We start from the raw sequence: 26217 nt of genomic DNA, 5'->3' as shown, positions 1-26217 counted from the left end.
GACGGCAGCTTTCCTCCTCTGTGCCGGACGCAGCTAAGCGAGAGAGAGAGAGGGAGAGAGACCCATGAATATAATTAAAGAGAGAGAGATGGCAGAAAGAGGTGGAAACATGTATTTACTGTATATATGAGTGAAAATGGAGAGACAGGGTTGAGTCTGAGACTGGGGCGGAGAGCACCCGTCACTGAGAACATGTGAAGGTTTTGTTTTCATCCCTTTAAGCGCATCTTTCATTCCAGGTGATGGATGCCCGGACCTGTGGCTCCGAGGTGTTAAATCCTACAGTTACATTAAAAAGAGTTAAGAATATAATAAGGTTTATCAAAATAAGATACATGCGCGGGTTGTTCACAAATGACAACAGTGGGGAAGTCGCCATATATTTGGTTAAAAGAGAAAAAAGAAAAAATGTTGGGAAATCCACGAAGTTGTTGGGGTGGCTGCTCGCTCCGCCCCCTCCGGTGTAGTGTATAGAGTGTATGGGGGAGGGAGGGGGAGGATGGGGGAGAGAGCGAGATAGAGACCGGGAGAGAGAGAGAGAGAGAGAGAGAAGCGCGAGCGCACTCGTTTGGATTCACTCCACTTTCTCGTCACACTCGGTGCAGTCGCGCGACCTGCTCCGTGCTGGACCGGGAGGCGGACAGAGTTTGTGGTGGCTGAGCAGTGACTGCGCGTCGGAGTGGAAACTAACTGGAGAACCGCTGCGTACAACTCCCGGACCTTGTGTTTCTTGCTTGGGTCGTTTTTAAAAACATTTCTCCCTTTTTTTCCTGCCCCTGTCCCGGTGCTCCGTCCACATCCACCTCCACCCCAACACCTCCCCAAGCGTGCCATCAGCGGAGGACGCTGCTTACTGCTGCCGCTGTCGGTAAAACCCAGACAGTGGTAACGTTTCACGGAGTAACTGAGTGACCCAACTCCTCCCCACCCCTCCTCGCCCGGACGGGTCTCCCCCGGCTGGATTCCAGCTCCAGCCGCTCCTCCGGTGAGAGGAAGGACTGTTGGGCTGACGCGCAGCGCTGATCACGACACTCAAAGTGGACAGATTTTGAGAGAAATTGGAGTAACCACTACCCCTGCCTGTCTGACTGGATTGTTTGATTTGTTTAGAGATTTTATTTTCGGCGTCGTGGATTCTTAATTTTGTGCTGTTGTTTTTTTGTTTTTGCTTTTTTTTTTTGTTTTTGTTTTTTTGTTTTTTTCTGGAGGTCTGGAGCGGCTCCGTCTTGGTACCGAAGAGGAGTGGAGCCTGTAGCCAGGCTGGAGCGCTCAGAGCCGGGGAACCGCGCAGCTCTCACCCGGTCCAGGTAGGAACTTCTTTCCACTGACACGATCCACACGCAATATTATACTTACATAGCTACATTCTCACTAAATTTTTCGAACATTTTCAATGGAAATCCTTCTTCCAGACTGTAGGAGACGTTTTACGCACGAAAATAGTCCGAGTACATTCACTTTATATTCAATTTCGCCTAGATGAGCACTTGTGCCTTAATTAAAAAACACATATTCGATGGAGGTTGAGTCCCTGAAGGCAGCAGCTCCTCTTTAAAACACTTGTTGGTAAAAATAAACCCATTTAGCGCGACTGAACCTTCGTATTCTCCGCCTAATCTCCTCTGATGGCTATTTTACCTAGGTTACACTACAGCGCTATTGATCCGTATCGATCCCCTCCGTCCTCAACATTAGCTAGGCTGTTAGTAATAAAATGTGCGTTCCTGTGGGTCACTTTGGGTTGACTAATCTTTCCGAAACTGGAAATAACGCCACCTTAATCCCGTTAAATGCAATCCAGGAGGAGAGTAGGCTAGAGTGTGCGCGCGGTTCCCTATAGTGCATATAGGAGCATCACGATCGCAGTGGGGCTTCATTATAGCTCGATCCGAGGCTGTGAGAGTTGTGCGGGACTCTCAATCTTCAGAGAATATAAAATGGCAGTGATTTTTTAATTTTTTTTAAAGCTTTTCATTATTATAATCTTAGTTTTGTCTTGAAACATAAGAGCTAAACTGTCTTCGGGGACTCTTGGGGCCGCTTAAAGCAACAAAACAGTCTATTCATCTCAGGATGCTATTAAACTAGACACGCAGACGTGGGAGCATATATCATTAGCCATATCTGATCCTCTGCAGCACCTGAGGCCGCCTTGAGCACCTGTAGCATCAAATTAAACCCCCCTATCCCTCCATTCTTGGCACCATCCCTTCCTTTAATGAGCTTGTTTTCTGGAACGTACGAGCAGTTAACGTGAGTGTAAAGGCGAATAAAGGCACGAGAGTGTCAGTGTAAACTATCAAAGGTGGACAGGAGGGTACGTGACGAAAAACCACCATCCATCCACTGTGTCACCGCTTGGGAATCTAGTCAGTCCGGTCCCACCAGTCTCCGGCTTTCCGGTTCTCCTGCTTCCTTCTGTTGTGTGTGTGTGTGTGTGTGTGTGTGTGTGTGTGTGTGTGTGTGTGTGTGTGTGTGTGTGTGTGTGTGTGTGAAATAGAGACAGAGAAAGACAGACAGACAGACAGACAGAGAGAGACCTGCTCCACATGAAGGAGGGAGGGAGCGAGAGAAAGAAATGGGGGAGTTGGGAATTTACATGCAAACTGCATCTGCCTCCGTCTGACAGTGCGCTAAGTAGTGGTCATTTTGAAACATATGTTTCCAGGGACGTTTTCGTGGGAATCTGACATGTTTTTTCTTCCTACACTTGACCTTTGACCCTATTCCCCACTACCCCGCTGTCATCTTGCTCCCATGATTTCCTGTGAAACTCATGATGTGAAAACATCCAGTCGACTTGGATGCTTTGTGTGTCTCAGCCGGAAAGATGAGACCTTTTATAATCACATTTGGACTTAAGGTAGATGTTGCAGAGTAGAGCAGGTCCAGTGTACTTCCTGAAATAACAGGAGAATCCACTTGCTTGGTGGTGTTATTTAATAAAAGACTAAAAGCACATTAATGAATTAATGTAGCCTTGTTGCTGCATTCTGGTGTTGGACAAACATAAAAAGCCTCTGAGGGTGAGACTGTGGTTTTATGGTCAAGCTGGAGGGCTTCCCCCTGAGCATTCTGTCCAACCTGCACTCCAGTTTCTGCCACTGTAAACATATATCCAGGATTATTGTGCCTAGAAGTGACTGAACTGGAGATACTCTCACTGAGGTTTGTGGCCGGTTTAAATGGCAGGCCTGCTGTCACTTGAGCCTGTCGCCGCATTGAGGCTGAGGTCTGAGGTTTGATTCCCACCTTTAGGATTCTTCTCTGCCTCTTCTAATTTGAGAGTGCATTCATCCGATCTTGATCAGATGAAACAACGGCGAACGTCACGGTCCTTCACGGCTCTGTGGGGTGAGGGATTAGTCAGCGCAGAGAGAAAGGGGATGGAGAAAAATGAGACAAGTAGGAGGGGGAGGTCGTACGGAGTCCGTTCTGCACATTTCTGCGTAAAAATTGGAGATCTGAGCGAGTCGCATTGTTAATGCCCGTCATTAAAATAGGAGGAGGTAGAGTGGAAATGGGTTTCGTGTGTGAAATGAAAGCACGCACACATACATTCACATCCCTGCTCTGCAGGAAAAGAGACATCCACGGTTCAGATTTCAGAGTTTTCACGGCAGGTTTCACTCCTTTTTTAAGTTTAGGTGTGACAACAAGCGAGCGAATGAGAGAGGAAACCAAAAACCGACATTAACACACAGCAGAAAAAGGACAAATTGATGCTTTGTCACGTTATTCCCGTGACATGGCTGGTTACTTGACTAATCCATTGTTTCTTCTTTTATGGCGTCTGGGTATGGCTCATGAGCTGTTAGTCATTACTTGGAAATAACACATCTTTGGCGTTTCAGTGTAATTCACAAACAAACTTTGGTTTTTAACAAGTTTTCAATAAATTTCTGAAGAAAGTTTAACTGGCACTAACATTTCCCAGTTAGTTGATCCGTCTGTTAGTATAACAGCCAAAAAAAAAAAAAAAAAAAACCCTGATCAGGTCACTCAAAGGTGTGGCTACACGAGTCCTGCCAGATATACAGAGACTGGAGTGCCCGATCTTTCTGGCTGAGGTGAAAACATGAATAATTTTAAATTAGACAAACTGCAATAGCAGTGCTGAAAACCTCAACCAGGGTGTGAAATGTCTTATGAGCACGAGTTTCTCCTTAGAGGAAAGAGCTTCTACTTGGGTTGTAAATGCACATTTCATATAAGACTAACCATTCCCAGTTTCATTTTTTTAGTTTATTACGATGACGAGTGTGGAAACGATGGCTCCATTTGGCTTTCGTGATTTGTTATTTTCAGTTTTTCTGAATCAGAGATCAGATATGTCCCCTCTTCCCACTGAAACCCTTTCAGCCTGCAGAGCACACTGAACACGTCGCAGAGGTTTATATCTGCTCGGCAGTGTGCTGCACTCCTCTTCGTCTGTAATAAGGCGAGGAGTCACGGGGGAACTCAGGGCACGATACTGTCACAGCACGTCTGTGATATCCTGGAAGTTGTGACCTGATGGTGGTGCTAGAAAAAAGCTTTCACCCACATTCTCCTGTGCAAAATTTGTTTTTCTTTTTTAGTGGCAAATATATCATATATCAACTAAAGATGGTTGAATACTTGACTTGAATTCTGCCATGAAAGCCATGAACTGTGATGTCATCATTATGGTGGCTTTTATTAAAAACAAGAAATGGTAGAGCCCCTCCTGAGGGAATCATAAACATCCACTGTTAATTTCATGGAAATCAGTCCGGTCGACATGGAGATGCTTTACAGCCTGACAGATGGAAGGGTGTCATTGTTTCCTGTCATAAATGGGACTAAAAGCACTGTTATGGAGTTATATTGCCGTATTGATTTTCTTCTCTCTCTCAGTTCATAGAGGCAATCATTAAAGTGAGTTAAATGTTAAAAACGCGCTGCGTGTTCACACACTGAGCAGCAGGCGTCATTTCAGGCTGGAGTGCAAAATGCAGCGTGTCTACATTACGCAGCTGTACGATAACGGTCAATAATCCATCACAGGTGCCGAAGGCGACGTCTTCGAATTTCTTTTGTTTGACCGGTTTACGGCGGTGTCAAACAGAGAGAGAAGCATCAAATCCTACTTTAGAGAAGCTGGAAGCAGAAGACACTTGTCACATTTTCTTGATAAATGGCTAAAGCAATTTAATCAGTTCTTGGTTGATTAACAGTAATCTGTTAAACTTGCACAGAGCCTCTTTAAGCTTCACCGGCCATCAAGTTCAGAGAAGAATTAAACATATGTATTAATGGGGCTGTTCCGATTCCATTACTGGGCCGCACAGCTTCAGGGGTAATTGACAGCAAATATTCAGAGCCTTGGTTGGGGGACCGGGAGGAGTTAGGTGTGGTGAACATCACTAGCTAAGGACATACATTTTTTGGCTTTAATAAAAGCATAAGCAGCAGTGATTTCCTCTGTATTTACATGTAAAAATGATCACTTAAAAAGGGTTTAAAGACAGAAAGTTGTTCTTTTTTTTCTTACACAGTCTCTCTCTGAGCGACAACGCAAAGAAACAGCGCTGAGCATGTGCACACACTGGATTGATGAGTACCGCTGCCGGCGCCGCTCTGATAATGACTGAGCGGTGTAGAGAGAAGTGTACCTGTGGCCGGAGAGCGCAGATGATATATGCTCTATACTCGCAGCTTTAAAAGGAGCCGTCCAAATCCCCAAATTAAAAATGAAAATCCACCTTTACAGGAGAGACCTGACCAAGGTGGCAGCCAGACAAATACACAGCATTTAAAATAAAAAAAAGGCAACAGATACATTGTGTAGTATTATATGTGCTACAACAGAAACCTCAGATACTCTGAACTGTAGTGTCCTCTCAAGAAAAACAGTCGCATGCGTCCATCACACCATTCTTTATGAAGCATGTTTGAGTTTTGTACTGGAAGAAACCTCCGTTTTCCCAGATCTCTGAAACCCCGGGAACTTCATAGATAATGCACCAGTCCCGTTTACTGCGAGTGGTCAGTGATGACCAAATCATAAAGATTGCAGTGGTGAGTCAGAGACTTGGCATATGTATTGAAGCACAGAGATGCATGGAACGCTGAATCAAAGCCCTGCAAAACTGAGGAGGCGGCATGCATAAACCACACATGATATGTGTTGAAAAGGTGTTTTTTGAATTCAAACATAACGATCGTCATCTTCTTCTGGCTTTTATCACTGAGAGCCTGTTTTCTCCTGAAGCTTTGTGAGCAGAGCAGGAAGCAATGAATGACAGCAAAGAAACCAAGTGTCAACACATCGTCTGTTGTCAAGACTAGGTTAGCAATTTGTTCCAGAAACCAGAAACATTTGGTGGAAAAACAACCATCGCACCCAAGAGTCCGAGACGAGGTCCCCGGCACAAACTCAGAATATAAAATTTAGTCATGTGAGAACAAAGCGTAACGTTTTAGATTCAGCATTTTACATTTTTTTGTATTGCAGTAATTGTCAAGGCTTCTTCTCATTATGTACCTTGGTCACACCCTTTTCATACCATAATTTCTAGCAGCTTTTAAAAATAAGCCCTCCAAAATCCGGCAGGGTGGGCTAGAAAGAAGTGAAATCAGCTCCCTGGTATTATATAAGCATGTCAGCCTGTGTTATCTGGTGCTTATAAAGCAGTAGTTTGTTATTATGTCCTCCTGCCACAGTCTGACATTCATGTGGAATAAATATGTTGCCGTGGATTTAAAACCACGTTCAGATGATGCCCGATCTTTACTTCATACCGGCCTGCTGTTCATCCACCACCCCCTCCCATAATCCCCTTCTGCTGCCGCTCCCAGAGGATCACCGTGTGTGCGTGTGTGTGGATCAGAGGTTGGCACATCCTGTCAGTAGAAGGTCAAACGTTTGATCCCTGAACCAACCAGTCATGCCACAGTGCCTCAGACCGAGTTTCTGGATAAAATCTGCACAACAGGAAGAAGACAATAACATATTGAACCCAGTTGTGGGAACAATAAAACCAGTGACCAAATGCATATGAATCCAGATTTTCCTGTCTGGCGGTAACATGAGCGTCGTGTGTAGCAGCTCGAGGTACACTGCGTGTTCGTGACTCACAGCACAGTCACATTCTTTTCATTTTTAACCCCGAACACCTGATAACTTTCTCTGCTTTACAAAGCTGTGTACACAAGGTGTGGACACACCGATGATAAACCACACCACACAGCACCTGCTGCCTGTGAGGAGAGGTGTGGAGGCATTATAGGTCTGAAAAGCACTGAATATGACTTCTGTACACCGTAAAAATGCTCTGCTTACATTATTGGCATATAAAGTAACAATCAAGTGCAGGTAATTTTAATTCAGAGCGCTCCTATTTGTTAAATTGCTAATTGCTCTGTTATCAGTATTATAGTTCACTGAACGGAAGGTTTTAAAGCTTTTAGTCTTTTTTTTTTAGCTGCCTCGTTTTTATAATAGTCCTGCTCTTTTTGTCTAAGGCTGACTTTTCCCGCAACCAGCGGAAAGAAAGAAAGAAAGAAAGAAAGAAAGAAAGAAAGAAAGAAAGAAAGAAAGAAAGAAAGAAAGAAAGAAAGAAAAGGTGAAAACTGAGGGCTGCTTACTCAAACAACTTTAAGCTCCATCCTCTCTGCCTTTCATTTGCAACTCTGAGGGCAAATGACTGGAGCCTCGTTTGGCACTAAATGAAATGTAAATATAGTGCCCAAATTCTTTTTATTGAATCAAAAAGCATTTCTGAATCAAACTGTGAGACTTCCAGAGATTTACAACCCCTAACAAATTCACACAGAACACATCCAGGTGGTGTCAGGAGACAGAAAGAACTTGGCAAACCCCGACTGTTGCATTTGAAAAGGGAGCATGTGTGTCTGTGTGCACGGTAATCTGGATCAAACAATAGCAGTGAATGGAGTCATTAGAGTAAGCCCTATTGTGTTGGAAGGCAGGGGGACCACACACACACACACACACACACACACACACACACACACACACACACACACACACACACTGGACTGTCCAGAGAGCTCACCTCAACCAAGCACATCCTATCCATCTGAGATCTGAAAACATCAAAGGCTCTTTTGATTTTCTGTGTTTGTGTGTGATGTTTAATTCAGGCCAGATCTGGTATGTGTGAACCTGAAGTGCTGGACATTCAGGTTACCGCATTTTATGTAAGGAACACTCACCTGCACACACACCCAGGTACAACAGCGCGCACCTGCGTGGCCAGATAGAAACTTTGCAAACTGGTTTCCAGTTTGGCTGCTGGGCACCAGCTCCATGCTACCAGATTTGGCAGGATACTTGACATATTTTTGAGCTTGGTAATTGTTCTGATAGACTTCCTGTGTAATTACAGAACACACTATTGCAATTAAAAATGATACCAGAGATAATTCAGCCTTTTATGTAACACAAAGGACTTTATGGTTCTTTATGGTTCTGTCACGCACACAGATTCTCTCTGAAAGCAGTTGAATAGCAACATGTTTCTGGAACAGTATATCACAAGGGCTGGGAAGCACTTTAGTTTTTGTGTGTGTGTGTATATATATATATATAGAGAGAGAGAGAGAAAGAGAGCGAGAGGGGGAGATTTTAACAAACTTTAATTAATTGGTCAATCAATTAGGCAGTTGGGCATTTTTCAGTACCTTGGGTTTTGATTGGAGAAAGGAAGACCTTTGGGTGAGTCGCGTTTAACTTTGGGCTAATGTGATGATGTTTCTAAAATTTTATTGAACAAAGTTTGGTAGCATAACAGGCACATTTATAGCTAGGTGAATAATTTTAGCCTTGGATTTTGGCTGACTGAAATCTATCTAGAGGAAGTAAAGCTCACGGTAGAAGGATGGTCATGGGTCGCCCAGTACGCTTTTGGCAGCTCATCGCTCACCACACTTTTGCTGTGCAGATATAGCAATACATGTGAGCCTGCTGTCATCGAGCGCTCTCTTCATTCTCGTGTAGACCTGCCGATGTCTTGTGGCGGTAGATCAGCTGGGACCAGTAAGAAATCCACCCTTTTGCTTTTTTGTTTTAATTTCATTACCTTAAGTTCACTTAAATAATCAAGATTGAAATATTCAGGATAATAATTGTCATTATAATTGATCAGCATTTGGAATATTTGTAGTTTAACATCAACCCAGTACAAGTGCTCTGGCTTAAGAAGTCAATCCGGATTTTTGTTTGAACACTAGAACAGTTGAATCAAAGACGCAGATTTGGGAATTCAGAATCTGACTTCCCTTTGATGCCGTTTCTCTAGATATTACATTTCAATCAGTGCTGAAGAGGTTGGAAACTGAAGCCTTGTGTGAAATGTGGCGTGTTAAGGTATAAATGTGGAACAATGACAACAGAGATGCAGTGTTTATTTCTGAGAATGTTCTTCAAGGTTTTCGTGACATTTCATCATTCATTCCTTGATGTGTCTGCAGTCAGTGGGACACGTGTAGAGGTACCAGGGCTGTTTGTTATGGAGATAGATGCAGTTTGATGTGGAAGGACAGGCAGAGAGGCAGGATGGTTGGAAAATGCCATTCTTTAGATACACCCACTCGTGCAGCAGGAGCTCATCCCTGCAGATTCACCAGGGAGCACAGACAAGCTGAACAGCTCAAGTCACAGGATCTTTAAAGTTTAACCGGCTCTGTAGAACAGCGCTGAGGTCAGTAGTCCAATTTGTGTGTTAGAAGTTGTGTCTACAGTTCAGTGTGTTCTCGTACATCTTGTCTAGCAATGCTTTGCAAAGCAGCATTTTATATTGTGCTAGCTACCTCTTTACTCTGTCCTATTCTATTTCTTTTATTTTTCATCTATGCAGACTAATGAACAGATTTGCTTTATGGCTATGTTGGATTTATGGGATTTATGCATCAATAAGCTGCATGCTGTCAGGATTTGTCAGATATTTAATTAACTGGATTAGCAAAAAAAAACTTAAATTTCACCTGCTTCTTCCATCTCTTAACACATTCATGGATGATTTTCAAATAGATTTATTTTAAGGCAAATTACAAAAACATAAATACCGTGTATATTAAAAAGTTACATACGATATAATTCTTTGTTTTAAAGGTTTTCTGCAGTTATACAAAATGTGTTGCTGTCTAGTTGGAACAATGATTATTGTTGGTGTGAATTCATTTAGTCAAAGAGGAAAATCAAACATTTGTAGTATTTTATTCTAGTTTGCACAGTTTGTCCTCATGATGGATTTTGTTTGTTCACTGATTCCTGATCAGCTGTTGCGTGTTGATCGGCCAGCCGCTGCTCTGCGCAGCATTTAAAACTGTTAACAAGCAGCTGCAGTCAGACTCTGAGGAGAAGGCAGCGACATCAGTCTGTTAGAAGATTTGAACAGAGAAGAAGTTCTCGGCGGTTTCGCTTAAGAAAATGTGCAGTGCAGAAAGTCGCGTCGTGATGCAAAGGTGTTGCTGTTCATGTAGGTGTAAATCAAAGCTATCGATTCAACTTTACTTTTTGATTGTTATTTTCAGCCTTAAGTGTGCACATTAACTAAAGCTATGAAATAATGCCGTGCAGCGAGGACTATATTTGTGAAGTGGAAAAACTTTCCAGACCTCTCCCTTCATTCTGTGCTGGAGTCGGCGAGCCGGTGTCTTCTGTCTCTATTAAGGAGGAAATACTTAAATGTGAGTTTCACAGTCTTCTCTGGTTTCAAATTGCCACTTAAAAAATAAGATTTGTCATCCTTAGAAGTCCTGCATTACCACGCATTTTATAGATTTAATAAAGCACTGAAAATGTAATGTTTAGACTCAGTTTATGGCATTTCATTTAGCTTGCCATTTTATGATACACTTGTAATTGTTTTACATACCTATTCAGGATATTCATACTTAGTTTTGGCATGAGCGAGCCCAGAGTAGAAGTGTGGAGGGGGCAAAAACCGTAATGTGGCATTTACAGTGGCAGTAATTTAATGCAGCTGTGGCTCCACAGTGATGCAGGTGGGACATTAACACGGAGACACACTCTGAATATTAACAGCGAACACACACACACTCACAGGAGGTGGTTACGGGGGTTTTAAGCTGCTTTGTAATGTATAGATGAGTGCTGTTGTCTGACCCCCCCCCCCCCCCCCCCCCCCCCCCCCCCCCAGTACTTTGTTGTGAGTCTTTGTCTCTCGAGCCTTCCAGCAGCAGACATAGAAGCTGTGAGCCTTACACATGGAAATTTGACTGTCCTTAACAGTCTTTGTCATGTAACACACACACACAGTGGTTCCAGCAGCTAAACTGGTTGGCTGTCTTTCTACACAAATATGCAAACACACACATGCCGAGTGCTTAGTGAGAAAGCTTGAGACTGTGGGAAACAGGACGAGCTGGGCGATCTCTGGCTTACTCGTCTCTTGGGGGGTGTACACACACGCAAATGAAATGCACAAAAACACACACTACATGTGAACAAACATGCAAACGTGAGTTTGTGCGCATCAGCACACAGGAACTCACTGCCCTTTGATACAAACTCCTGACTTTCTTCACATTTTGACCCTGAAGATTTTTTTAGCATCTAATTTTTCTCACGACCTAAGACCCCCCCTCTCTGGGATCAGTGGAAACAACCGGAACAACAAAATCCGCTGATCTTACCTGAGGCCTTGAGTGGCAGGTGTGCAGAAACCAAACACACCTACATGGCTTTTTTGTGCTGAAAAAGTGAATAAAGTGTATGTTCAGATTCTATTTATAACACGAGGCTTTAAAGCAGCGCAGCAAGCTGTGCTGCAAAATGTTTTCAGCTGCTATTTTCAAAATGAAAACGTTGGCCCCAGAGAGCCCCAGAGAGCCCCAGAGGGGATATCAGCACTGTGATTCGATGTGTTGCAGTTTACATTACAGGCCATATAATCCACACTTCACGTGTCAGGTGCGAGTTTTACAGCTGCAAGTTGTGAAATTCACACAAGTGCACATTTTTATCTGCAGGTTTTCAAAAATTCCAAATGTTACAGAAATCTTTCAACATGTTTTTAACGGCACTGCGTTGCATCGAGTTGAGCCAACATGGGAGATCTGGTTAGTTTCTTAATGTATTATTTATTTTGTGCATTTGGAGAGGGTTTGGCTGCTTTGCCTTAATCTGCAAAATGATTTTATAGACATTTATACTTAACCTATATATCTCGCATGCACTCTGGAAAATGTCAGGAGAAAAAGGTTTTCTTTCTTATTCTTAACACACCATAAGAGATAATCCAGGTCGGTTGCACTACTGCAAATGTTAAATACGTCACATGGTTTAGATGAGCGCAGCCCGAGGACAGGAGACGGGTCACAGACCAGCGTGCCACCCGTGAATGCATCAGGCTATTGCCTGCAAATCACAGAAGTTGGACATCCATATAATATTTTGTGCTAAGGAGCTGGTGGGTCAAAAACCGCCACTCGGGTAATGTCTAGAAATCCTCAGGACTCCGGCTCATACGATGATTCCACACAAAATATGTTGAGCTAACTTTGTAGAATATTGTGCACATGAAATCTAATTTAGGGGGCTGAAATTTGAAACACTGAAGAGAAAAATCTTCCCATTGAGGTGTTTAGAAGGAAATCTTAAAACACACTGAAGCCAGTGACTGTGTGCCATCCCATTTGGCTGCACATAGTTTGTTTTCATGTCATCACCATCCTGTATTTTCCTTTTTTATATTCATCTGCTGGGAAAGCATGAGCTCACCATTAAACAAACTGTTTTCAGGAAAAGCGCAAGTGTGTGGCTTCATGCAAACTTACAAGGAAATTCAAATACTTTTCTGAGCATTCACTGCGGCATGTTTACTGTAACTGTAAAGAAAACTCACTTATCTGCTATCGCTAAAAGCAGATGTCGTCCATTCCTCTTTGCGTGTGTGTGTAGCACACTGATTAGAGTATGGCTGCTTTGGTTTTGTGTGGACACACACACTCGTGTTCACCGTTGCCAGACTGGATGCCAGCCAGAAAACCAAGTTGTTGTAGCTCTGTTTCCACAGTGATGTGTGAAATATCACAGGGTCAGAGGTCAGGGGTCAGTAGTTTGGGGTATTTGGCAGCTCTGAAGAAAATATGTGAGAAAGAAACACACATGCATTATTTACACTGTAACACACACACACTGACATTCACACCCCAACATGCACATACACACATTCACAGTGGTACCAGGGTAATTAGGTGCCTGTGTGTCACAGTGGGGAGTAAGACAGCTAACACTCAGATCAGATAGACTACAGCACCAACAGTGTCAGGCTTTTGGTGCTTTTAGTTTGTCAGCTGCGAGGATTTGTTGTTTTTCTCTATTTTATATCAGATGAGTGTAAGATGGCTAATTGGAGGCCTTACGAGTGTAAGATGCACCAAATCCCTGGTTGACCTTTACGTGAAATTGTTCCAGAACAACAGGAGCGATTGTAAATTGCTAATTTGCAGCTTTTTGGACCACCTGCCAGTTTTAAAGTTTGTTTTTTTTTAAATTAGAAACTTCTTTGTCCATTTCAAAAAACTGTGGCCTTTCAGACTCCTTCCACCACTCCACTAAAAGGCCATTAGACAAACCAACAAAGAGAAATCATCCACCCTAAAACGAGATTCTTCCTCAAATTTCTGCACAGCTGCTTGAGTCCAGAGAAAAGATGAAACTAGCAAAGTTTGTCTTGTAATTCATTAAAAACAATGATTTTATCTAAAGTCTCACTTAGCAGGGCGATGTCTGGTGTGGATGTATCCTGATATCACCACAATGCTCTGCTGGGTAACACTTTTTTGCCTTGGTCTGTGTGAACAGATGAGGTGTAATGATGTGTGAAGGGTCGTTTCCTATTCTAATAATATTGTCCTGGTTTTATGTTGGTTTTGTGAACAGAAGAATCTGCTGGAAGAGTTCAGTGTTGATTCATTTAATGTGACCACATTAATTCATGCAAGGTCCGACTTCGCTTTCTTTCACACTTACTCTGTGTGAGATGTAACAGACACAGAAAATAGTCTCTCTCTTAGACACGCACACACACACGCACACACACACACACACACACACACACACACACACACACACACACACACACACACACAACATCATCATCAGAGCTGCAGGGATCTGAAGGGTGAGTCCAGGAGTGCTTCCTGCTTCCTGTTCAGCATTCTGGTCCATATTGGATGTATGTAAGTCTGTGTGTGTGTGTGTGTGTGTGTGTGTGTGTGTGTGTGTGTGTGTGTGTGTGTGTGTGTGTGTGTGTGTGTGAGATACCCCCTCTCCAAATCAAGTACGTGAGGAGGGAAAAAAAAAACACTCTCTTCAGATTAACCTCCGCGACCCGCAGCTGAGAAACTCCTACAGCACGAAAAACAGAGTGGAGTGTCTGTCTGAGATTTACTGCCAAGAAAAGATAATGTGTAGAGACAGAAGAAAGAGAAGGAGAGAAGGAGAGTGAAGTGAATGAGGGGAGAAGAAAGAGTTTATATCAAGAAGAGTCTGGCTCAGATGTAGCATTATGAACACCAGGCCATCAGGTATAAAGTCAGTTTGAGTAACAACATTCAGACTTGATGGCAGAGTCGGCTCTTAGGCGTTCTGTAGAAAAACTTATTTCTTCAGGAAGGTCAAGAAAAGTCTGAAATTTACTTTTTACCAAGAAACTCCTACTTGAAGGTCTTTATATGTTTTGTATAGATTAAAACAATTAATCATTTAATTACTGATGACTTGCTGGACCTCTTGTAAATAATGTGTACTATGCTGGGCATAAGTACGTTGTCCAACAAATAGCACATGATAAAGGGAATGGGAAATATTTTTCTTTATGTCTTGAATTACCTTTAAAGAAATAAGAGTTGCAGTTCTGTTAGACATTTAAAAGGCTTAAATTTGAGTGTGTTATCCTTGCAAACAGCCTTGAAAGCTATAGAACAATCAGAATGTCTGCAAGCATTGAAATATCTAACTTTAGGTTATGTTACAAACATGTTCTGAAAGACACGAAAATGGTCAGATTTTTGGTGCTGTTCTATGAGTGCCGTCCTCCCCGGTATTTTTTTACATACAAGTTGAAGCACCTTGTTACTTTTTTATTCTACTCATGCGCCCCATTACCACTCGCTGCCTCTTGTCTGTATTTTTGGTTGCCTGCAGTAGCATTCAGTTTGTCTTCCTGCCAGAGCGGTCGACTGGCAGGAGGAAGTCATCACTCTATCCTGCTCGGCTGCTCCCTGCACACTGCGGCAGCCGATGAGTTCAGACCCGAAAACTTTCTGTATTTGAGTCCTGCAAGCATATGTTTAGCGGCTGAAGGTGATGAATTCAGCCATCTCTTTCTGAGCAGCCCAGAAAAAAATCTGAGCAGCAGCTCTGCAGATCCAAAGTCATACTAATGTGTTTTCTGTCTCTGTCCCTTTCAGAGCGGTGTTTTCTGGCAGAGACATGGCGGTCCTGAGGTGCGAAGTTTTTCTCGTATTAGCCACGGTCCTGCTGGTGTCTTGCAGCACCGCGCCCACTGACATCCTGTATCGGGTTCTTGAGGAGCGGCCGCCCAACACACTGATCGGCAGCCTGGCGACAGACCAGGGTCTGCCCAACGCTGGACATCTCTACAAGCTCGAGGTGGGCGCTCCATACCTGAGGGTTGACGGCACCACCGGTGACATCTACACCACCGAGATCCCCATCGACCGTGAGACACTGAGAGACTGCCGCAACCTGTTTGAGGGTGACAAATGCTACCTGGAGTTCGAGGTGTCGATAACTGACATGGTGAAAGGTATTGGCTCGGGGCCACGGTTGATTGAAGGTCGCATTGAGGTCTTGGACATAAATGACAACACACCGCAGTTCTCCTCACCTATCCTGACTCTGTCCATCCCTGAGAACACACACATCGGTGCCCTCTTCGCCATCCCTATGGCCACGGACAGAGACTCGGGTTCCAACGGCGTGGCAGACTACTCTCTCAGTAGCAGCTCCGGGTCAGACGCTGACCAGCTCTTCAGCCTGCAGGTCGCAGTGGACACGGATGAGAAACTGCCACAGCTGGTCGTAATGGGCAACTTGGATCGTGAGAAGAAGGACTCGTATGACCTGAACATCAGGGTGCAGGATGGTGGGAATCCTTCAAGAGGGAGCAGCGCTTTGCTGAGGGTTACCGTGACTGACCAGAACGACAATGCTCCCAGGTTTGAGAGAAGTCACTACGAGGCTGAACTACCAGAAAACAGCCCGCCGGGACACTCAGTACTGCAGGTCAACACACACACACGCACACAGTCATTATAATTAACCATATAATTCTTTTTATCTGAACTAGTACAACATTAATTTGGTGAGTTAATTGATAAGCTAATTAATAAAATGTCTGAATCATTTATCGACCAGGATTCTTTGGTCCCAGCTTCCAATTTTCCTCAACTAGTTTTTAATCTTTTTAAATTTAGTGTTCATTGCATTTTCAGTACAATTTAAATATTTCACATTTTTATTGATTGAATAAATGGAAAATTTTTATATGCATAACCATTAAATAAGATGCTGACTTCTAAGTGGGAACAAAAGAGGACATTTAGACAGCAATGCAAACTGAAATTATTTATATTTAATATTTAAAGGTTCAAATTTAAATGCTGAAATATATCCTGAATGGGCAAATTTTCCAAAAATAGAACTTACTTTTCAAAGGAAGTCTCATTCATTTGTTTTGGAAGTACAGTTTTATGTTTAAAGGCATTTCCATGTTGGTGTTCCAAACAGGCAAAAATGCTATAAGAAGTCCAGTCAAGGCCACTTCCTATTTACTCCAAATTGTCCACATTGTGTGGTTTAGGGATACAAGTCTCTGAAAAACATCATCACGGCCCTGCTGTCAAAAATATTGTAGATTTACTCTCTGGTGCTCCGTTCAGCTGGATACTCTCTTCCAGTTCATTGGTTCAGGTAGTTAATTAACCCTCTGAGGTTTAAGTCGTCATCGGTGATGACCCTAACCCTAATTCTAACCCTGGCCAATCAGAATATACAATGTTTGATTCTCCCAAGTGTTAGAGATCAGTGAATAAAGAAAATAATCTTTCTATGACTTGAACCTCAGAGGGTTTGCATCAGGCTCCAGTTGAACAAAAGCTTAAAGATAATGTGGCAAACAGTTTGACATTTTTTCATATTTTGTTAATTAAAAAAGTAATAAATTGTCTCCTGGTAAAACTGTGTTTGAGCATTGATGTTGCCACTCAGGAGTCAATCCAGAGTTTTTATTGTCTGCCAAACATTGCAGTAGAACCTTTGGCCTTGTTGGTGATAACACTGCAGGACAACACGGTGCAGCGACTGCACATAATATGCTGCTCAATTATCCGTACAGACAGATGGTGCGGCGGAGGTGAAGCAGGGCGTGGGATCGCTGTGTGTAGTCACATATTAACCACTGATTCAACTTCACCTTTGAGCCCTCGGCTGGAGCGGCGGTACGTGATGTCGCCGTCAGCGAGCAGAGCAGGAAGGCCCGGTTTGGCTCGGTGACTCCACGGCATCTTCACAAACCCAGTTCACTATGTCATCCTCCACTTTTTGTGCCCCTTCTCCCTGACTGCAGTGCGACCAGCCAGCCTTCCAGCTTGCTGTGCATGACTTAATCTGAGTCAGTCATGAGATTATCCACGGGGCTTATTGGTATTATTGCTCTGGATGTGGCTCATTGCATTTCAGAGAGCCACAGAATTCATTTCACTTAACGTGTGTTTGAGGACTGATGCTTTAGAGGCAGCGGGACGTTGCTGACTGGCGACCCTGACCTGCTTAAATCTTCCAATGGCAGCACAGACATGTATATCCCTGTCTTTTGACTTGTTTTTTAAAGGAACACACTGCTGCTTTGTGATTATTGTTAGTCTCTTCTATTCCTATTTCAATATCAAGCCACCTTTCTTTAGACCTTCAGAGAGCCAGATTATCTCACTAAAAGTAACAATGAAAGTGTGGAAAAATATTAATTTGGTTAAAAAAAAAAAAAATAAAATAAATAAATAAATATATATATATATATATATATATATATATATATAAATAGATTTAATTCTTGGATATCATTTAAAATACCAAATAAGTAATAAAGCTGAAATTCCCTTCAGCCCCGCCCATCCTTTCTGCACCATTGCGTTTAAAGCTTTGTAACTAAGCTCCGCCCACTTCAGCCCAGTCAGAAATGGAAGCTAACCAGAAGGAAAGCAACCAAAGCAGCTTGAAATGTCTTTTGTCAATGTGGGTTCCAATCAGCCATGTCAAGAAGCTGAGTGAGAACAATAAATGTTTTTAGAGCCTTTAATCAAGTAATAAGCATAAGATTGCTGTGACAGCTCCTTCAAATCTAGAGCTTATTAAAGACCAAATAATAGTGCCAGGGATTCCTAATGCACAGTCACTAAATTCCTAAAGATTATTTAAAAAACAATATTATGATGACAAGCTGATTAATCAATTCAAAGAAACAGCCTCAAATGATTTGAAGAGTCCGCACTGAACCACCATGTCATTATAATGTAATTTAGTCAACAATAAACTAGGCAGGATATAAACTGTGATAGATTATCTCTCTGCACTAAGTGTCTGCGAGCTAATTTCTTCAGGAATAAACTCTAATAGTTTTGTGGAGGGGGAGAAAGAAGTCTAATTTGTAGAATGTTAGAATAAATTAAAGGTTTACTGTTGTAAATCAGCTTAAACATGCAGAGATTCTGGTTCGCGCAGTCAGGAAACCAGACATTCTTGCAGGTTAATTGTTAACTGGTAGATAAAGCGTGTTTATAGTTTCCGTATGCCTGGACAGAGTGGTCTTGGAGAGCAGCCAGTGTAGCTCTGTCTTCATCACAGTGGCACAGGGATCCAGCAGCACCACTGTTCAATACACAATTCTCAGAAGCTGTCAATAATTCACCACTCGTTGGTGATGTCGGCTGCTTAAGGCCAGACCGTAGGAAAGGAAATCAATGGGCAGGAGAAATTATAATTTTGCTTTCATGCTTTCTTTAACCTTAACCTCTCTGACTTGGATCAGCAGCTTCTACGGTCACATCACAGTGCTCGTCGTGGTCTGTCACAGTTTGTGATCTTGAGCACAATGAACAACATATTTACTGTGTGGCAGTATGAATTGGAGTCTGTTAAAAAAGAAGAGCCTTCAGAGATTCTGTTGCTTGTAGCCTTTTAGACCCTGATTTTCTTCTAAATTTTGGTTTAAATGTTTGTTGACAGTATTATAAAATCTGTGTCTGGATTTTCCAGCTCTTCATTGAAGTTATGTCAGGTTTACATCATGTTAGATGTTGATTTCCTTATCATTTATAGTAGCGCTATAGAATTCATACTGACATAGCTGGTATTTTAAAGGACCAGTATTTTTGACTTAGATTGTCTTTAGGATAAATACGTAGCTACAGCCAGAAGCAGTCGGCAGTTGGCTCTCCCCGGCACTGGACCAATCTGCCTGTCAACTTTAAAGCCGAATAATTACCATAATGCTTTATCTCTTCTGACTTATCCCTGTAAAAATAAAAAACAAAAAAATCTTGATTTGTCGAATCTGCTGCTTCTGCATTAAAAAAAAAAAAAAATCAAGTAGATAACCCACGCTATTTACATTTTTCATAGTTTTTGCACAGGCAAAAACCCAGTTAAGTGAACTGAAGACATGCTGGTAGATGAATTTTTATTACCTTTGAGCAAAGTCAGGCTAGTTGTCCCCCTCTATTCTCAGTCTTGGTGCTAAGCTAAGCTAACTGTCTTCCAACTGTAGCTGTATCTGTGACATGTCACCAGATGATTACCGTTTTGGACTAATGTGTCCTTGGCCCAATCAACATGTTTCATTGTTTCTTTATTTAAAAAAAAAGCTCAAATAATTTTTTTTCTTGTATTTTAGGAAACCATAGTATTTTGCACTTAAATTTAAGGGGATTATATTACTGAATGCAAGCTTGGCTGAGATCCCAGCTTTAAATGTATAATGACCTTAAAAAAAGAACCAACATAATTACATTACTCTGTCCTGGGTGAAGGCTGCACAAACGCTGGATCAGCAGCACCTGGGACATTTAAATCAGCTGTTCAATAACGTCTTCATTTGAAACAACCTGAACAATCTGAACTGCAGCCATGGCATTGAATGAATGCAATTAAAACGTTTTAGATCTGTAGACAGACAGGTGTGCTAACGAGTACATACAAAGTGTTTTTTTTTTTTTTAATTGACTAACTGCCTCCTTTTACTTTAGGTTTGGATTTATGAAGTCATATTGCGGCTCATCCCGGACTGTCCTGTTCAGTCTCCTAATGGGCCCTGAGGAGCTGCAGCTTTTCTCATAATGAGAGGAACATTAACATTCACTCGTCTGCCCATTAGATGCCAATGACCCGCTGCACGGCCGTTAGATGTTGTTGTGTAGGGGTGTGCAATCAGCTTTGATCGGGTATTATCTTTGACTGCATAAAAACTCCTCCCCCTAAGGAAAACATAAAGGGCCTTGTAGTGTTACATTACTAATGGTCATGACTCTTTATTAGGCAAAGAACCTAACTAATCATTAAAGTTTAACAGCGACTTTAACAGAAACATCACGTGTATTTCCATGATAATGACGAATGAAAACGGGGCATAGCAAAATAATTCTTTTAAGCTCAGATCACTCCAGATTTTTATGGAAAAGTGTAATGTATTAAATATTGAATATTTCTTGCCTGTCAAAACTTAAAAAGCCATGTGTATAAACTAGACAAAAGATCAATGTTTTGATCTTATTTTGATTTTTGATTTCCAGTGCAACTCCAAACAGGCTTTCTATAAATTGTGTCGTTTTCATTGTTTTGTACAGTATTTGGCTAAAAGAGCTAAGCCTGTTTTGTTTTTTTTTCCTTTTTTTTAATAACTCTTGTAGGTCAGAGCCAATGATGCAGACACTGGCATCAATGGAGAGATAGACTACAGCCTCCATCAAGCATCAGAATCTGTCCAAAGGCTTCTGCGCATTGACCGCACAACAGGCATCGTCTATGTCAAAGGTCTTGTGGACAGAGAAGATGAAAACTTCCTCAAGTTCTTTGTGGTGGCCAGAGATCACGGGCCTAGTTCCAAGAGTTCCAAGGTTCTGGTGAATGTAAATGTCAAGGACCAAAATGACAACGCACCAGCCATTGAGATTCGTGGTATTGGCTTGGTAACACATCAAGATGGTGTGGCCAACATTTCTGAGGACATGCCTATTGGTACACCAGTGGCACTGGTCCAGGTATCAGACCGTGATGAGGGGGAAAATGCTGTGGTGACATGCGTGGTTGCTGGTGATGTTCCATTTCAGCTTCGTCCTGCAAGTGAGTCAGCCAATGATCGAAAGAGAAAATACTTCCTGCAGACAACAACCCTGCTGGATTATGAGCATGTTAAGGATTACAGGATTGAAATTGTTGCTGTGGATTCTGGGAACCCAGCTCTGTCCAGCACTAACTCTCTCAAAGTCCAGGTTACAGACATTAACGATAATGCACCAAACTTTTCCCCTTCCACTGTTGAAGTGGACTTTGCAGAAGGCAACCAGCCAGGGGATAAAGTTCTGGATGTTGTGGCAACAGATGCAGATAGTGGCACAAATGCAGAGCTGCTCTATAGCATCATTGAACCAACAGCCAAAAGACTCTTTAAAATTAATAACAGCACTGGAGAGGTTCGTGTGAACCACTCGTTGGATCGGGAACACACAGAGCGTTATGAGTTCCGTGTGACTGCAGCAGACAAGGGTGTTCCTAGTAAAACCGGCACTGCCACAGTGGTGATAAATGTTTTAGATCGCAATGACAATGACCCCAAATTTACGCTGAATGGCTACAGCTTCTCTGTCATAGAGAACATGCCTCCACTCAATCCTGTTGGCGTAGTCACTGTCAATGATGCAGATAAGGATGAGAATTCCCAAGTGAGGCTGTTTGTGGAACAGGACAATGGCATGTTTGTTATCCAGAACGGCACAGGAACCATCCTGTCTAGCATCTCCTTTGATCGTGAAAAGAAAAGCACCTACACCTTCCAACTAAAAGCTGTGGATGGTGGTGACCCACCTCGATCCTCCTATGTGGGTGTGACCATCAATGTCTTGGATGAAAATGACAATGCCCCATATGTCACCAAGCCAGCTAACTCGTCCTTTATATACCTACCAGTTGGCACCCGACCAAACACGCATGTGGAGGTGGTAAAAGCTGAGGACATTGACGCTGGACTCAATGCTGAACTAGAGTATCTCATCATAGGTGGAAATCCATATGGACTTTTCCAAATATCTCCAAATGATGGGGAGATCACAGCAGCACAGGAATTCACTGTAAAGCACAATGGGCTACATCGGCTGGTAGTGAAGGTCATTGACAAAGGCAAACCTCCTCGCCATACCGTTGCACTAGTCCATGTTTTTGTCAATGAAACAAAATCCAATGTCTCCCTCATTGAAGCGCTGGTTGGACACAGTCTTTATACCCCTTTGGACAGGGACATTGCAGGAGATCCCAACTATGCCCTTACTCAGCAAAGCAATATTGTATATGGCAGTCTTGCAGGTGTTGCTGGTGTCATTTTAGTCATAGTAGCTGTGGTCGTCATCAGACACCGGCTGCAGAAGGATACCAAGAGTGGTTACCAGGCCGGCAAGAAGGAGAGTAAGGACCTGTATGCTCCAAAGCAGGGCCCCAAAAATGGCAAAGGGAAAAAGAGCAAGAAGGGGAAAGCTCCAAAACCAGCTAAGCCACTGGAAGAGGATGAGGAGGCCAGTCTACAAAAAGGCCTCAAATTCAACTTAATCAATGACAGCGTCAATGACAGTCCCAGAATTCATCTGCCCCTTAACTATCCACCAGGGAGCCCTGACCTGGGCCGCCACTACCGCTCCAACTCCCCGCTACCATCCATCCAGCTGCAGCCACAGTCACCATCTGCCTCTAAGAAGCACCAGGCTGTTCAGGACCTCCCTGCCACCAACACCTTTGTGGGGACAGGCGACAACAACTCCACTGGCTCCGACCAATATTCGGATTACAGCTACAAGGCCAACCCACCTAAATACAGCAACAAACAGGTAGGAGACTACGCAAACACGCCAATGTACCAAAGGGAGATCTATTGGACCAACCGGGTGTGGTAGTCACGCTGGGACTTATTTGGCAAAGCCAATATTCTTCCACCAAAGCTGCACTGATTTCCCCACACAGCACCCACCTCCTTACGGCTGTGATTCCTTTTATTTGAAGTTTGTTTTTGTTTTTTTCTGTTCACCATTTGTGTTGTGTTCTGTTCTGATCAGTTTTGGGTATTCACTTAAACATGGACACCACAAAGCCACAGAATGAAGGATTGCAGGGTTAGACCATATATGGGATGAATGTTTTTACTGATGATATTTCCCAGTCTTGTATCCAAATGTTTAATTTCTGGAGAATCCAATGAAAAGTACCTATTATATTACATCAAAATAAGTGATTTTTCAAAGAATTGCTAAGAGTGTTTTATAAATCTAATTTTGATAGCATACATTGGATTGAGCCCCCTGTTCAGCTTGGAAATCCCATATGGGTCTATCCTTAGCATCTGTGTTTTTCATTTGTTTGTGTTTCATTTTACCTTTTATTTTTTATGGTGGATTAAATGAAGGACGTTATGAGTTTCCCTATTTCATTATTCACAAATGTTCTTGGAGTTCTTTGAGCACCCATTGAAAGGTTCATGCTGACATCCTCATTATGTCTGAATGTGTTATTCTTTTCTTTTTTCTCGAGAGCTGACTTGAGGCTTAAAGCTGCTCTTTATGGCCGGATCAGCTTGGTGAAGTGTGACAAAGAGTGACTGTGAATTCCTGAGTTAGTTTTCTTTTCTTTTTTTTTAAACCAATTTTTATTGTTTCTTAGCTTTCTTTTGCCAGGAAGTAGACTGGCTGAGCAGCACTTTAGTGTTTCCATCCAGTTCAGACCAATTTAAGGTAATTTCAGCTCAGTCAGGGAGCCAAGCAGCAAAGAAGAAAGAAAGGAAAAAAGGGAATAAGAAGGGTAAGGGAGTGGGGTTATAAAGAGCTTCACCACTATGAAGGAAAAGGTACACTAAAACTAAATACAACCATTTCCTAACCTCCACACGTCCTGTCAGGTTAGCTGAAATACAACTTTTAATTTTGCTGTGTTCCCAATCAGTGGGGCTCAAAAGTCAATTGTTTGCACAGATTAATGGCAGGTAATTTTCCAGGCGCCCGCTTTCGCCTTCTTTTACCCAGAGTGCCTTGCTCTATTCTATTTAATGTACAATAAGGGGAGTTGGGAGGGGGTTGTGAGATGGGGCCATTAACTGTGTGATTGTGACGAGCGTTCACGCCACATCGGCTGTTTTGTGGCTTCACATTGATAGACTTGCAGCTATGAAAAGTGAAAATGTCACATGCACTGTGAAAACCATTGAGACAATCAGATTAAGGTGTTGTAGTGATGTACATACATGTGAATGACATGTCAGTCATTTTGTTTTGTTTGTGCTTTTTCATCTGCTGTTTATGTTGCAACATTACAGTGTGTCTTCTGTGAGCTTAACAAGGGCATTTCACTGTTCTCCCTGCCTTTTAAAGACTTGTGTTGACCATTTGAAAACGTGTACCAAAGACTCACACACCTGCGTTTTCACTGTCGCACCATCATACAGTATATGCATATGAGGCTGAGAAATTGTTTCCTTGTTTGGTCGGTCTAGCAGAATTCCTGCCGGTGTTGGCAGCTTGCTAGCGCTCCTGCTGGGTAACATTTAGCCTGTTAACATGCAGGCCTCACACTGTACTCTAGTCAAATTTAAAGCCACATGGCCTCATATCTGTTCCATCACACATCTACTCAGTCATGTACTCTTTTTCTCTGGGGAAATAAATGTACAGTGTTTTTCTTCTGTTTTTTACAGTTAAAATCCGACTTTATTTCAATAAACATGTTGCTTAAATGTTAAAGTGGCGCTTTTTGTGCATTCAATGGGTTCTTGAATTGGGAATATTGGGAATGCTGTGAGGAGAGGTACACTATCCCATTTTCATCTCCATTTTTCATAATTGGAGAGAAAATCTATTTGGCCCAGAATGTTCTCAGTTTGGTAACTGTACAGTCTGAACATGGTGCTTGAAATTCCTTTAGCCCTGAAGTTGTTCCAAATACGTTTTCTCTCCATAACGGCTGACTGGCACACAGTCTGTCTGTCACTTTAAATTTACAGCTGCCTACCTGGCGGTGTGTGGCTTCTATGCACATAAAACACTTTTAGACTTTGAACCTACAGTAAACAGCAGAAAGGATGAGATCAAAACAACTCCGAGCAGGTGTTGAACCCACCGGGGTCAAAGGTCAAATATCACTCAAGAACAACTATTAACAATAAGGAGTGAAGAGGCCAAAAGGTAACAGGTCTCCCGACTCCTCCCCGTGTCTGGATTCCACATTAACAGTCCGGCGGCGTCCTTCCTGCTTTTACGCTGACCAGCTCAGCCGTTTCTATGGCAACACAACGACCTCTGCCTGTGTGTGTGTGTCTGTGTGTGTGTGCTGACTCATAGTACTGACCAACCTCCCTCTGCCTCCACCAGCCCCCTCCTTTCATCCAATCCAACACAATCCTTCCTTCTATGGAAAGCTCTGCCCTTTGAATGAAGGGATGAGTGCGTGCATGCATGTGTGTGTGTGTGTGTGTGCGTGTGTGTGTGCTGCCTGTCAGTTTATATAAACTCTGAGCTAAACGATTTTTGGTTTGTAACATTTCAACTTATATATCACCATCAAACAGCTAAGCATTTCAGTTTTAGTACCATCCTAAAAATGTGTTGCAGACATTTAAACTGTACATTTAAATAATGTATCAAATATGAGATGATTAAAGTATTTCTTATTTTATTTGAAGCTTTTTGGAGATATCGTAATGCAGAATCAGTAGTAATATTGATGAATGGATATGAGTGATGTCCAGGATGAACTTTGGACAACTAAAACATTTCAAGCCACAACACTTTTGAAACATTGGATAAGTAGCTATAAACACTTTCACGGGTGATGTCAGGCCTTGTATGAGTGTTTTGTTGTAGTACAGCATATCTCTGTACCAGCAGCCCAAGTGTCATATCGTGGCGCCGATCAGTTGTTCAAAGAACAGAAAA

The 26217-nt window shown here is 42.5% G+C and overlaps 1 protein-coding gene across 1 annotated transcript; it reads left to right on the top strand.

The window, feature by feature from the left end:
* Positions 1 to 610: 610 nt before the first annotated feature.
* LOC115786409 (protocadherin-1-like) lies at positions 611 to 25008 on the top strand. Its single transcript, XM_030738535.1, has 3 exons — positions 611 to 1307; positions 15430 to 16267; positions 20944 to 25008. Exons 2-3 carry the CDS (start codon positions 15452 to 15454, stop codon positions 23191 to 23193), a joined length of 3066 nt encoding a protein of 1021 aa, XP_030594395.1. The 5' UTR covers positions 611 to 1307; positions 15430 to 15451; the 3' UTR covers positions 23194 to 25008.
* Positions 25009 to 26217: the final 1209 nt, after the last annotated feature.

This window comes from Archocentrus centrarchus, chromosome 10 (assembly GCF_007364275.1).
Source record: "Archocentrus centrarchus isolate MPI-CPG fArcCen1 chromosome 10, fArcCen1, whole genome shotgun sequence".
Taxonomy (NCBI): domain Eukaryota; kingdom Metazoa; phylum Chordata; class Actinopteri; order Cichliformes; family Cichlidae; genus Archocentrus; species Archocentrus centrarchus.
This window is presented reverse-complemented; position numbering and strand designations above follow the sequence as displayed.